This window comes from Gorilla gorilla, chromosome 21 (assembly GCF_029281585.2).
Source record: "Gorilla gorilla gorilla isolate KB3781 chromosome 21, NHGRI_mGorGor1-v2.1_pri, whole genome shotgun sequence".
NCBI lineage: Eukaryota > Metazoa > Chordata > Mammalia > Primates > Hominidae > Gorilla > Gorilla gorilla.
In genome coordinates, this window is record NC_073245.2 from 63,652,640 (window position 1) to 63,667,105 (window position 14,466).

At 46.4% G+C, this 14,466-nt stretch overlaps 1 protein-coding gene across 2 annotated transcripts in view; it reads right to left on the reverse strand.

The window, feature by feature from the left end:
- Positions 1–631: 631 nt before the first annotated feature.
- The window catches only part of NFATC2 (nuclear factor of activated T cells 2), a 155,835-nt gene continuing 142,000 nt past the window's right edge, over positions 632–14,466 (reverse strand). The window contains exons 10-11 of one of the 2 annotated variants that reach the window (XM_063702282.1): positions 10,722–10,809; positions 632–3,492 (exon numbers count right to left, since the gene is read on the reverse strand). In XM_063702282.1, the coding sequence (XP_063558352.1) occupies positions 10,766–10,809 (44 nt within the window). In that variant the 3' untranslated portion in view covers positions 632–3,492; positions 10,722–10,765. The remainder of the gene's footprint in view (positions 3,493–10,721; positions 10,810–14,466) is intronic. The other variant, XM_019017571.4, reaches the window with a different exon arrangement.

Below are 14,466 nucleotides of genomic sequence, written 5' to 3' on the forward strand. Positions count from 1 at the left end.
GGATGTAAACAAAAAATGCAATATCCGTGCCTCCCAGTTCTTTGAAGGAATCAATTCATCCTTGGTTATATCTATGCTGGAAAACTGTGGGTGTCCTTTGGATAAAGCATACAGGAGTTATCTACCAGGATTTAGATTTGGTCCCTTCTGTAAATATTAGCCTGAACATTGAGTTCTGTGAACATGAATTCTTCTCGAATTCCATTACAATGCAGGCAGGGTTTTGGTGTCAATTTTTTAAAATCAAAATCACCTACTAGATTACTTATTTTGGGGGGAGGATCTAGACACTTGATGATTCTCAGTGACCAGATCCAGGCTCAGGGCTGAAGTCAGCATAATTCTTGAGCAAGAAAAAGGTGATTCCTTCTTCCACGAAGCCATTCCTTCTCCTGAGATGCCATCTTCTAGAGAGATGACTAACAGGCTCTGAGTGGGGGTTTTATTATATGGGTTTTTGTTTCCTGGAATGAGTAACAAATGTTTCAAGAATACATCATTTCTCTTAAGAAAAAAAAAAATCAACCTATGTGTAAAAAGAGACACTTAAAAAGATTTCTGACCATTTATAAATATAAATCTAACTCCAACAGGGGTGTAATATTTTGAGGACAGGTAAAAAGCATAAAAATACAGGTAAGAAAATAAAATTTAATAACATACTAATCTGGATTGCTATACATATTATCAAGCAGCAGCATTTTTGTACAATACAGGAAGACTTGCAAACTTTGGAAATATACTACATTCAGCAACATGGTAGACCTGTCAGAGTGCTACATATTTACATTAACTTAGATGTAGCAGTGCAAACCTTCACTCAACTGAGATCCTTCTAACACACATGCAACACACCCATCTTTACCATTTAGACACCCCTACTTTCTCATTCTCTTAGAGGATCTTATTGCCTCTTCCCATACTGGAAATATTTCATGAGCCATCCTTCTTGGCAAAATTTCCTCCTAGCATTTGTAACTGACAAAACTTCCTTGATAGCTGTCAGTTCCTAATACACTTTCTCTTGCCTGTTTATGTCTCAAATCTAATGCTTTTGTTTCTCTTTCCTTTGCGATTTGTTACAGTTGTTTATGAAAGTGCTTCCTATAATATCCAGCTAAGATGTCTTAGAAAAACAGAGGGGTTTATTTGTGTGTGTGTATTACACACACACACACGCGTACAGGAGGTTGAGCTGCCAGGAGGCCCTTTTTGCTAACATAGTTAGAAAACTGATGGAAAATGCATTAGTCCTTTTTCACCCTGTGGACAAGGAAGCTGAGCTACTTTGCTACAATAGCAGGAAGGCACTTGGGTAAAACATTCAGATAACTGAGGAAAGCCCAAATTCCCTCATGTACAAAAAACGGCTCCTAGCCAGTCCTAGCCAGGTCGAGTGAGAACAAATCACTCACCACACTCTTGGCTTTTCCCCAGTGAAGTCAATATTGCTGGAGAGAAAATTCTGAAAATTCTTTAGGTGAAGCTGCTAGTATAAGGAACTTATTTTGTTCATGAGGAAGTATTTAGCATCCCAGAAGTTCCATGGTAGGGGTCAACCTCTTACTGGCATTCTGTTTATTTAAAAGAGAATTTTGCTAAACTCTGAGCTTAGGGTGGGTGCGGGAAAGGTCGTTCATTGTCAGGGAAAAATAAATGCTAGTTATTGACCGACAGGTTGCATACAAGTGCACAGGCCCGAATCTGAGCATTTTGCCTTCTATCTGGAGTGCCAAACACACCTGGTCCCACTCCCAGGAAGCTTTTACCTGTGGGTAACCTTGACGGGAGAGCCAGGACTTACAAAGCCCAGAGTGGGCACTGAGTGGCCATGACTTTCTTCTGAGGCCTTCTGCCTACAGACTGTACAGACTGGACTGAGAAAACACTCTAAGCTGCCTACAGACTGTACAGACTGGACTGAGAAAACACTCTAAGTACAGTCTGAGTGCTAAGAATATTTTCACTTTGCTGCGGATTATTGAGGAAACAACTGAATGGCTGAAAAATGAATCCCCCGCTTGTCCTGGGGTATCTGCAGTACATGCAAACAGAAACACATCTGCCAAGAACTTCAAGGGTTTTGTTTGTAAAAATCACAAAAATCACACCCACAGAGGAAGACTAGGGGAGACTGTGGGTGCGCTCAGTGGAAACAGTTGGGAGGAAGGAAATCACATACAACATGCAACCGAACAGAGCTCATTCAAAGTAAAGGATGCATTCGAGTAGATTTCTTCATGTTAGAATTCGAGTGCGGATAGGTCTTCAGGGGCAGAAGGGATCTTTAAATAGGTTCAGGTCAAATTCACCAGTGAAGCTGGGAAGCGCATCCTGAGCTCGGCTATCCCACTTAGAGGGAATTCAGCCCTTTTCCTCTATCTTGGTAGAAACCCACCTCCAGAAGCACTTGGGCTGTTTTACTTAACAAAAATACCCACACTTCTTTTCTTGGTTGCTTTAGCCCTTCTGCTAGTCCTCAATTAAATGCACATGCTTGAGATTCTCCACTGCTTTACGGAAAAGCACTCTGGCTGCTAGGAAGAAAGCAAGCCGGAACCTTGCAAAGCATCCAGGTTGTACAGCTGCAGCAGACAGGTGCTTGCTCTCTGCAGCCTGGGTCAGCCCCCCAAGTCTATGGAAATTGTGTTAGCAGGACTGCGTGCTGCAGGGGTTAAAGAACAGCTCGCCAAGACAGCTCCAGTGCTAGGTGCCCTGGCCAGCCTTTTAAAACAGAAAAAAAATAATAACAAACGCGTATACATGTCATAACTTAACGCCAAGAAGTCTTAACAGGTGATCTTGTCTGGGCAAGACAGTTTGGTTTTGGAATGAGAATTCAAAAATAAAGCTTTAGCTGTGGCCCAGTTGTGGCATGGACTGGGCGAGCTCTAAGGACTGACAGTTCAGTTTCTGTCTCTATCGAGGGTTTTGGGTTTCTTCAGCCTGTAAGCTGGGCTCTTGGGTCACGTTCCTTTGGTTGCTCTGAGAACTCCTTGCCTTCAAAAGGTACAGGAGCTGTATCTGTGACCTGGAAAAACGAACGCAAGGGCTGGGGTTTAATCACAGCGCCCACATCTTCTGGCCCCCGTCCATCCCCCCAAGCTCCAGTCACTCTGTTCTCAGGCGAGTTCCAGTGTCCTGTCTCATGCAGAATGTGCTTTTGGTCAGCAGGTGCTTAATATTTGGACAGAACACCATTAAGATCAACCAGGATGCTCTCTGGGATTTAAAACATAAACCGAACAGAAGAGTTCTCTCTGGTGTTTAGAGGGAGGTGGCGAGCTCCTTAAGTGAGAGTCCGCTTAGTGCCCATACATTGATCCGCGTGTGGACTCCGGGCTGGGAGATGAACATGAAAGGAGACAGAAGGTGAGGGGCTGTGGAGGGCTCCGAGGGGTCAGATACAGAAGGTGTCTTGCTATAATGGCTTCTTTTACGTCTGATTTCTGGCAGGAGGTCCTGAAAACTCCTTCCTGATAATTTCATTAACTACAAAAGAAAAGAGGAGGGGGGGAGACAGAGAATGGGGCGAGTGAGAGGGCACCGAAAACATGCATCAGGTTCACTTTCTAGAACCTCTATTGGGCTATTGATCTTTGAGACAACGTCTTGCTCTGTCACCCAGGCTGGAGTGCAATGGCATGATCATGGCTCCTTGCAGCCTCAGCCTCCCGAGTAGCTGGGACTACAGGTGCACGTCACCACACCTGACTACATTTTTAAATTTTTAGTAGGGACAGGGTCTCACTCTGTTGCCCAGGCTGGTCTCAAACTCCTGAGCTCAGGCGATCCTCCCACCTGAGCCTCCCAAAGTGTTGGGATTACAGGCATGAACCATTCTGCCCATCTCTATTTTTTTTAAATACTTTTTTTGTTGTTGTTCCTTGTGCTTGTATATTTGACAATTTTTAATATAAGGAATGCTTTCCTAGATCATATTTTCTTCAGGCAATATTTTGTGCTAAAGATCTGTTAGTGAAAATTGCTCAAATGGTAACTTTTTCAAATCTTTGTGGCAGAAATGGAAATCTTTGTGGCAGAAATGGAAATCTTTGTGGGAAAAATGGATTTGAGCCATAGGGCATGTTTGAAGTAACTTTCTCCTCTTCTGCATTTGATGTCATGCTTGAGGCTTTCTATTGTGTATCAAACTACTTCCACTATTTCCACATCTAGAAAATGCCTATTACATGATTAAGTCTGATAAAACATGGTTCTTTCTTGATCCATAAAATTTACGGTTCTCAAAAGAGGAACCCTTACAAAGAGAGCAAGTGAGGGCCCCCCAAAGCTGACTAGCCATCAACATAAACATAGTTTCCATTTCAGCACAACCAGGTGAAGGATCATGTACCAGCTCAGGAAAGTTTGGTCACCTCCCTCCCCAGAAGTATGTGTGGAGTTCCTAGCAGGGAACCAAGAGCAGTAACAGTCACTGGCATCAGGAAGCAAGCTACCTTCTCCCACTTTGCCCACTGGGTAAGGTACTAATTACTAGAATTAGGGCACTGAGATCTTAGGATAGTGGATCCTGCAAAAAGGTTCCCTAAAACATTCTTGGAAAGAAGAAGGTGCTATTGGTGACAGCCCATCCGTGAGGCATGCTCCCTAAGGTATGTCTACACCTTCAGTTTTACAGGTAGACCATACTGACTAGTCGTGGGGTGGAAAGCATGAGGATGTAGACCCCTTTGGGAGTCCCATCAAAGGCAGGTTCATTTCCCATTTCCTGGTTCTGACACTGAATTCTTCCCACACCTCCTCATACTTCCTTTTCTCACCTTAGCCTTAAGTTACATTGGCAGTGAGGGTTAAATGTTCAGAGTTGCCCGAAGTTTCTCCATGGTCAAAGCTGGGCCCTTCTAGGTTCAGGGTGCTTTTCGCTGGAAAACCCTGCCCAGATGGTTTGCAACCTCCATAAGAGTTGGGGAATGCAAAGAGCTGAATGAACCGGGTTTGATTCACAGCTCGTTCTCTGACTGTATGATGTTACCTCTCCGTGCCTCAATTTTCTCATCTGTGAAGTGGGAATCATAGCACATACCTTTTCAGGCTGTTGTGAGGATGCTAAGCATTCACATAGGTGACAGCGCCCAGCACAGTGCCTGGTGTTCAATAGCTGGTGGTTATGGTGGTTAGTAAAATCCCCATGCTTCATGTTGGACTCTGAATTCCGTGCTTTGCAACCATTGGCTTTGTTTTGTGCCAGAACGTCAGGCATGCCACAAGCATGTACATGAGAGGTCAGGTTCTGGAGCCAGCCGGGGTTAGAATTCCACCTCTGCCACTTCCTTGCTTGGTGAACCTTGCCTTGGTTCATAGTGCCTTGGTGAACTCTGTGCCTCAGTTTCCTCATCTGTAAATTGCATCTAAAAATATTACCTCCCAGGTTGCTGAGGTGCTTGGATGAGATAATTCAAGTAAAGATCACAGTGCCCAGTGTTCAGCCAGTATTGGTTTGTAGACCAGTATATATGTATTAGAAATACATACATTATGTGTAACTTTTCCAACATGTGGAAACGGATTCATTAATAGGAATGTAGAGGACGAATTCATATATTTAGCTAACCAGCACTAGTTGGGCATCTACTGTGTACTGGGTAACAGCTGACTCCCAGGGACCCTAAACCAGAAGCTGAATAAGGACTGTCAGCCCAGACCCTCAGTGCTCCCTGCAGGGGTAATAAGCTGACCATGCTGTGTAGGACTTATGTAGCGAAAGCCAAATGCCTGGGGCAGGTGGGGTCGGGGCAGCTTCATGTGAAGCTTTTCAAAGCCCGGATTCCAAAGGGCTTCCTGTTTTCTCAACCTAGGAAGTGAGAGGAGTGGATCCTTAAATGAAAACTTTCCACAGCCTCAGCTTTCTAAAATTAGCTGGTAGGCAGAGACGCTGGCACCAAGGCCCTCTCGAAGGGCTGTTTCCCTTCTCAGAACACAGGGCTGGGGCAGGGGATGGGAAGTAGAGAAACTTTTCAAACAGGCAGAAGCATGTTTCCCTCTTCTTGGATGGAAATGGTCCTGCTTTCTGGGAGTTACTTTCAGATAGAAGTGAAGAGTTGCATCTGGAAAATTCAGTGACCCTATGCACTTAGCCCTTCTTGCTATTGGGGGTGGTGAAGTGGCCCTGAGTTCAACTCCCGCCCAAACCTCTCTGGGTAGGAACCTCCTCTTTCTGAAATGTCGGCACTTGTTCCCCTGACTGCCAACAAGGAGAAAGTTCTAGAACAGAAATGCCTGCTAGGTGGTGGTGACAGAGTAGAGCCACATTGGGCTTTAAGTTCTGAGAGGGGGTCTCTGCTCAACCACTTCATGCAGGGTCCACAGGTCCCACATTTGCAGACTCGAGTACCAGGGTGCAGGGGAACCCCAGTGCCTTTTCACCATGCCGTTTCTCCTGGTCTCTGTCTGTCCCCCACTCAGCACTGTTCCCTCCTCTTGTCTCACCTTCCTCACGCTGCTCCTCTGGGTAGCATCATGTTTTCCCCAGTCTAACACTTTTCCTTCTCGCTCATGTTACCCAAGGCTCAAACAGCCTCCTTGGTAAAGCCCCCCTTGGTGGCCACCCCCAGCCCAGTCGCACTCCTGTCTCCTCACTATCCCCTGCTGCGCTGATGCTCTCCTTCCCCCGATATCCCTTAGATGATGCCTTGGTGCATGGGAAGTACTCAATAACATTTATTTATGAACAGCACACAGAAGCTTAGAAAGGGATTGGGAAACTTCAGGTCACAGCCAGGATTGTCCTCCCCAAGTCAGCCTCTGAGGTTTGGGTGCTGAACCACTCTCCTGTATTATTGCCATCAACATTTTATTCCTCCAATAATCTACCCTAGGCCAGCAACTGTACCTCTCCTCCTACCTGTTCCCAAATGGGGCCACGTGCAGTGCTCTGCCTCTTCCTGGAAGCCGCCCCACATTCCTGCCATGGTGCCCTCACTCCCTCCAAAAGCAAGTACTGAATTTTCAAGTAGCCCCACTCATGCATGGCACCATGCACACAGCAGGTGCTTAATGCCTGCATTAGCCCACCCCAAAGACCCTGCACCATCAGTCTGGGTCCCTTGGTTTAAGGAAGCTGATTTTCATGCGACTGACAAATGGGTTGCTGATCTGTTACTTGTTTGGAGTCTTTCTCTCTATGAAAGAATACGAGCCATTCACATTTCCTGAGAGCTGTGTGCCAGGCCCTATACAGTGCCAGGGACTATTATTTAATTCTCACACTGCTCCTAGGTAACATCATCATCCCCATTTTATAGATGGGGAAATAGAGACAGGGAGACCAATACTCTCCCTAGCAGGTGACAGGGGATTGGGATTTGAACTCAGGGCCTATTTAATTAACTTGTACAGTATTGATCCTCTTTCTTTTGGGGATCCCAGAATCCTCTGTGTCATTTGCGTGAAGTCAGGGGACGGCTATAGCAGACTCTGCTTAGCCAGCAGAGAGAGGCCGAGGGGATTGGGATTTGAACTCAGGGCCTATTTAATTAACTTGTACAGTATTGATCCTCTTTCTTTTGGGGATCCCAGAATCCTCTGTGTCATTTGCGTGAAGTCAGGGGACGGCTATAGCAGACTCTGCTTAGCCAGCAGAGAGAGGCCGTGTGACGAAGGCAAGTGCTCTGCTGGAGAAAGTGTCCCTTTCTCAGAACAGAATTGACGCCAGCAGTTGTGAGTCTGCCATGGTGCTCTTGGCCTGTGCTCATCCTTAGAGAGAGGTGCCCTAAAAGACTGATGGAGAATGATCTCAGGGTGACTACTAAGCCTGCAACTGGAAAGGAAAAAATGAACCGATCTTATGTAAAAATTACGCACAAAACATGGTGTAACATTTTCAGTATATATGACAAAGTCATTTACATATAAAGAGGTGTTTCAACTCAGTAAGAAGGATATTAGTATTCTAATAAAAATGGCTATAGACACAAAAAGATGATATAAAGATGATGATATACCAGGGGTCAACAAACTTCTCCTGGAAAGGGCCAGATAATATTTTCAGCTTTGTGGGCTCTTTCTCACTTACTTAAGCACTGCCAGTGTAGCATAAAAGCTGCCGTAGACAGTACGCAAATGGGCATAGATGTGTTCCAATAAAACTTCATTTGCCAAAACAGGCTGGGGGCCAGGATTGACCCAAGAGCTGTAGTTTGTCAGCTCCTAGTATATATATATAAGCTAATGGCAAAGAAGAAAAAGCAGGGTGTTCTCTTTGCCTACTTTTTGAGGGTGGCAATCTGGGGAAGCCAGTGCCTCTTACTGGATTTCTAAAAGCTAAAACTGACTTCTGTTAGTATCCCATTCTGCGCTAGGAATTTTCTGTTTTGCTAAAAGGCCCAGACACCTGCATGTACTTTCTCCTCCTTCCTTTATCAGAGCTCAGAGGTTCCCAAACTTCAGTTTGCAGCAGGATGGCTGCTCAGGATTACATGGGGAAAACAACCCAGATGTATTAATACTTCAGGTGCAATTTAAAGGACTTTCAAGGGTGAATTTTCACTCACTCTAGGCCCTTTCCCTTTGACTGCTGACTTTGGAACTGAATCCCCTGAGAAAGCAGCAACAGGAAGGAACGGATAGGCTGGGTCCTGCTTCTCGCTCAAACCTCAAGCATGTTTTCTAAAATCTGGTGAGACCACGTGAGTGCCCACGAGAGCCTGGGCCCAGCCACAAAGGCCATGGCCAGAAAGACACTCCTCAAGCTTGGATGGGAATCAAGAGGGCTGCATTCTCCAGGCCAAATCAAAGAATCTGAGAGCCAAGAAGGGGCCCAAGGCACCACCCCCCAGTCACTACTGACTGTTTCCTCTGCCTTGCAGTGCCTTGCTGAATTCACTCCCACGACCCCTACATGCTTGGGTCAGGATGCATGAACCTGAAAGCACATGAAGTCCTCTCTGGGATCTTCTGCCTTTGGTCCTAACTGTTCTCAGGGGGAAGCGACTCTGAAGGCCAAGAGGTAAGTTTCCTAAGCAACCGGGCCTGCTGGTCTTGAGCCCTCCCCTGTGACTTTTTTTTTTGAGTCTCCCTCTGTCACACAGGCTGGAGTGCAGTGGCGCCATCTCGGCTCATGTCCGCCTCCAGGTTCAAGCGATTCTCCTGCCTCAACCTCCTAAGTAGCGTAGCTGGGATTACAGGAACCTGCCACCATGCCCGGCTAATTTTTGTATTTTTAGTAGTGACGGGGTTTCACCATGTTAGCCAGGCTGGTCTCGAACTCCCGACCTTGCCTCCCAAAGTGCTGGGATTACAGGCGTGAGCCACCATGCCCAGCCCTTCCCCTCTGACTTTTGTCTCAAAACTGAAAAGGCCTGTTACTTGAAACAGAGCTCTCCCAGACCTCTGCTTTGCGCTAAGTAACTTCCCAGTGTTCATCTTCTCCAGGGAAACCTGGCCATACTTGAGTGAGGCTCAGTGAAAAGAACATAAAACCCTCAATAGGACTGTAGCCCAAAGCTGTGGGTGGGGTCTGAAGAGTGATGCAGCAGCAGTAAATCCCCTCCCAGCCCACGCTGGTCAGAGTCAGCCACAGGCCTGAGCCGCTGGCTTGCCAAAGTCCCCAAGCCCAAGACACACATTAAAAAGGCACCGCCCTTCAACAAGTTCCCTGGGGGGCTTACAACCTCAGCACTGATATTTTACTTGCATTTTTATCCTCGGATGCAAAGTCCTGAGGACACTCCTGAGGACTCCCTAGGAGCAGATTCCTCAGATGCAAAGTCCTGAGGAGGGAGAGTGGCAGATGGCTGGAGAATGTGCTCCTCCCCCCAGGGTTTCCTTCTGTCATAGGGAAGTAGGGGTTCATCTCAACAGGCCCCATCCTCTGGCAATCATGCTTCTCAAGCGTCAGCTCCCCTGGGTGTGCTAATATAAACTCTAAGATGGGCTGGGTACTGTGTGTGCTGGTTTATTCCAATTAGAATATGGAGAAGATTAAATAATAGCAACAGCATCTAAGAAGCTGAGGCACAGAGAGGTAATGCAACCTTCCTCAATGTCTCATCTAGACTTCACACCCCAGGGCCTCCTGAAACCTGCACGATAAGGTCTTCTTAGCGGCCAGGCTCTTCTGTGGAGGCCCCTCGAGGTGGATCTGCTGGGTGAGGGGCTCAGCCGAGCACCCTGGGAAACTCAGTTCAAGGGGCTGATTTCAAATCCAGAAACCAAGTAGCAGAATCCTGCGACTTCAAAAGCCTCAACAAGGAAGCCCCCCGGGAGGAGCTGAAACCTTGAGTGGAGGGAATCAGGATTGGAAATGACCTAAGCACAGGGCGGGGCTTCCTCAGTGGCTTCTTAGGTAGGTTAGGTAGGTTTTCTGACCTCCCTGCCCACTCTGCTGTTCCCCAGTGCCGAACACCCACCACGGATGGAGAGCATCATTTAACTGGATACACCCAACAAAGTGTGCAAAACCAAAAAGGAGCAGGCTCCAAAGAAGTTGCTGCATTTTTCCATGCAGGCCAGCCCTGGAATCGGGGAGCATGCAAGTTAACGGGGCCTCATCCCCCCTTCTCCCGCCCAACCCTGAGATTCTCAGGGAGGTCCCCAGGAGTGTCCACTTCAGGAGTGGAGGGGTCTAGCCCTTAAGAGCAGGAGAATGAGAAGAGAGGGCCTTCAGCCTGTCAAGTTTTCTTATACTTAAAAAAAAAAAAATTCAAGTTAAGGAAACACACAGCTGGAAAACAAAAGGAGAAGCAGAAGATATCGATTACCTTTAACTTTGATTTCTCGGATCAAAGATCACAGTCATTCTGTTTCATAATATGTTTTGTATCCAGCTAAGGTGTGTGTCTATCAGCTCTGAAAAAGATTTGCAAAATCATTTTTGAGAAGAAAAAAAAAAAATCACCTTTGATCTCTCTTACGCTTCCAACTCATGCCAATATCATCCAAGCCCAGGAGGGAACTTAACCCTTTGGCTCTAATTTAAGCCAAAATTCTGCAACATCTTAGCATTTGTGCCAGAATTAACCCAACACTAGGGTAATAATCATGGAGATGAGGGACTCTGTGCAAAGTGCATTACATTATGTGGGGTGTGGGATCAGGGGAGCGTGTTCAGGGTGGACAAAAGGGCTGCTGTGGGTATGTGACGGGGTTTCAAATCATGGCCAACTACAAAGAAAGAGAAAATTAAGCTGGTTTCTGCTGCAGTCAAAGGAAAATCAGAATTTCATTAAAGATCTACTCAACTGTTATCTTCCTTCAGGCATCTACAGATACTAAACTGGGCCCCAGTTTCCTTCTTACTAGTGATATCACCTCAGTGCTCAGGGAAATTCATAAAACTGCACATTTTCTTCCTGTTTTTTTGTCAACAATGGAAAAAAAAGCTCCTGCCCTATTTTTTGTCAACAATGGAAAAAAAAGCTCCTGCCCTATCAGAACAACGAAGGCACTTGAATGAGACCTGGGGAGTCTATTGTAAATAAACTCCTCTCTACATCTGTACAATGCCTGTGGCTTTCAAAACACCTGTCTTCCCAATCCCCTTTGGCCGAATTGGAATACCCAAGTCCATTCCAAATGCCTGATTTAGAAATGTTTTCTGAGTCCAATTTCTTACAGGGAATAATGCAGTGTTATTAGAAATGTCAAGTAAACTAGGATGCTTTTTCAAATAGAGGCACAAGCTCCCTGAAATCTCATCTTCAAGGGAGACAGAATGCTCAATAAATGAGATCCTTTCAGCGCTTATGCAGTTAGAGGCCTGGATTTCCCAATGTTGGGCTCCAACAGGAATTGGCTAGTTGGGGTTGGCTACTGCTGACCTGGGGCAAAAGAAGCACTTCATCTCTCCTCCTTTTCTGACCATGCATCTCAGGCCATCTCCCAAAGCAAACATTTCCAGGTGGATGTGGCCCTAAGGCAGCTCCCACACTAAACTGCCCAGTCTCCACTTGAAACTGACTTCTTCCAAGTCCAAGAGCAGACAGTACTGTCAGATAATTCACTCAGGGCCTTAATAAAATACCACCTCTATCCTGACGATGGCCACATTAATGTTTTTAACCCAGACCATCACTCCTGAACTTCAGATTGCAATATCTACCTGCCCAAACTTCACAGGGCCAAAACCAATCTCTGGATCCTCACCCCTGCTCCCTCCCTCCTCCCCGTGTCTCACCTGTTCCCATGATGGGAAACACACATTCTCTCTTTCCAGTTGTTCAGGCCAACCTGTGTGTTCCCTGACTCCTTGTTCACAGCCCACATCCCACCCACCCATACATGCTTCTGGATTTACCCCAGGTAGCCAGAAACCAACAACCTCCACTGCTACCCCGGCCCTACAGCAAGGTGATCCTGTTGGAACTGATGTTAGAGCACGCCACTCCCTGTTTTGCTCAGCTGACAGCTCTAAAGTTCTGTAATGACCAACACGTTGTCACTTTATCCATATCTACTCATTTAAGGAGACTTCAGTGGATCTCAGGCATCAGGCACAGGTCTGAAGTCACACCCTTGGAGGAGTCGTTCGAATCTAGTTGGAACCCCAGGGACCAGGCTCTTCAGACCATCCAGCCAGAATATGAGTTCTCTCTCCAAACCTTCAAACACCAAACCACATGGTGCCCAGTGTTAATATGGGGGGTGGGGGGCACAATAGCGCTATCTCAGGGGACTCGAGAAACCAAACCCTGTTCTGTCACCTTCTCAGAGAAATAGAAAGCATCACATGATGGCTCCGTCTGCAGCATTTGGAGGTGCAGCTTCCTGTTTAGTCATAGAGTTTCACTCTTTGTCAGCTTCTTTGTGGAAGACAGAGGCAGGGCCTATCTATCTTCATTCAACTGAGGCCTGAAATCAACTCGGGACCAGACCACCACCAAACACCCTCCTCCACAGGTGGCCACCCGCTCTGCCTTCCTTCATCCTCACAGACATCTCCGGGGGTGGTGGTGAGAGTTCCATTTCTCAGGTCAAGTTAGTAAGGCAGAGAAAGATGGGGCGACTCATCCAGGAACAGCCTCCTAGCATTGGGTAGAGACCAGATGTGGCCCCAGCTCTATGGGTACTAGTCCTGGGCTAGGGTTTCCCCAATTTGAAAGATCTTCTGGCTGCCCTGGGGCCTCTGTTAAAATGTAGACTCACATCAGAAGCTGTTGGAACATAAGCACTTCAACAGTGCCTCTGCCTCAGTCTCCCTGAGCCTCAGTTTCCTCAGCCACGAGATGGGGATGAGAACACTTCCTTGGCAAAGTCACTGAGGATTAAATGAGATGCTATAGGCCAGGCACAGTGGCTCACGCCTGTAATCCCAGAACTTTGGGAGGCCGAAGTGGGTGGATCACTTGAGGTCAGGAGTTTAAGACCAGCCTGGCCAATATGGTGAAACCCCGTCTCTACTAAAAATACAAAAATTAGCTGGGTGTGACGGCAGGTGCCTGTAACCTCAGCTACCTGGGAGGCGGAGGTTGCAGTGAGCTGAGATGGTGCCACTGCACCCCAACCTAGGCAACAGAGCGAGACTGTCTCAAAAAAATAAAAATAAATGAGATGCTACAGCTGGCTCATTGGCATGTGTTTATTAAGCCCACAATATGGTCCCCTAAAGAAGATGGAAGAGAAAGACACAAAGACCAGTCTAAAAGAGGCCACTCCAATAACCAAGGATACCATTCTGTTTCCCTACATGTTTAAATGGGAGGTAAGTCCATTGATCCATGTGAATGTGCTGGTCAGTTGTCAGTAATATGGAGATGGGACGTCAAGAGAAAAGGCAGTATTTAGACTTACTACATGGTCCCTAAGTGTCATCTACAAATCCTCCCAAAGACACAGGGGTACCTCAAAAACCACAATTACTTTTGCGCCAACCTAATACAAGGTTACAGCCTAAGACCTATACAGTGGCCTTGCATTTTTACCCCCCAGGCATAAACTGGTGAGTCATCCCACTGGTCCTGTGGACTAGATGATAATTTAGGATGTAAGTTAGAAGTGGTTCACTGATGAGCTTAATCAATGGTGATAATTTTCATAAAAACACAAGGGGTCAACAAATAGCCATTACAGACAAAAGTACAGACCCAAGAATCTGTCTCCTTGACAAATATACAACTAGCTTCCCAGACTTCTGAGCTCACAGGCATGCACGTTTGAATGGGATGGAATTTAAGGGAAACCCTGCGTGCATCTCCGTGGTAGAGCCAATGGGAATCAGGCACTGGTCTAAGGGACGTCCAGTTTTGTGTTTCTACAATGCAAGTCAGATGTCCCCTCCTAGCCAGTGTAGAATATGCTCCATTGTCTGCTTTTTTGCAATGATTGCACATCAACTTACAATCTACGGAGAAACAATTAGTGACTTTCTCAACTAAGCTGCCCGACAAGGAAGGACTAACCAACTGTGTAAACTCAGACCTGAACTGCCCATTTCTATTCTCCAATTCAGCAGAATTTCTTCTGATTACATGCAACTAAGCTGCACCTCTCCTATCAAGCAACCACACG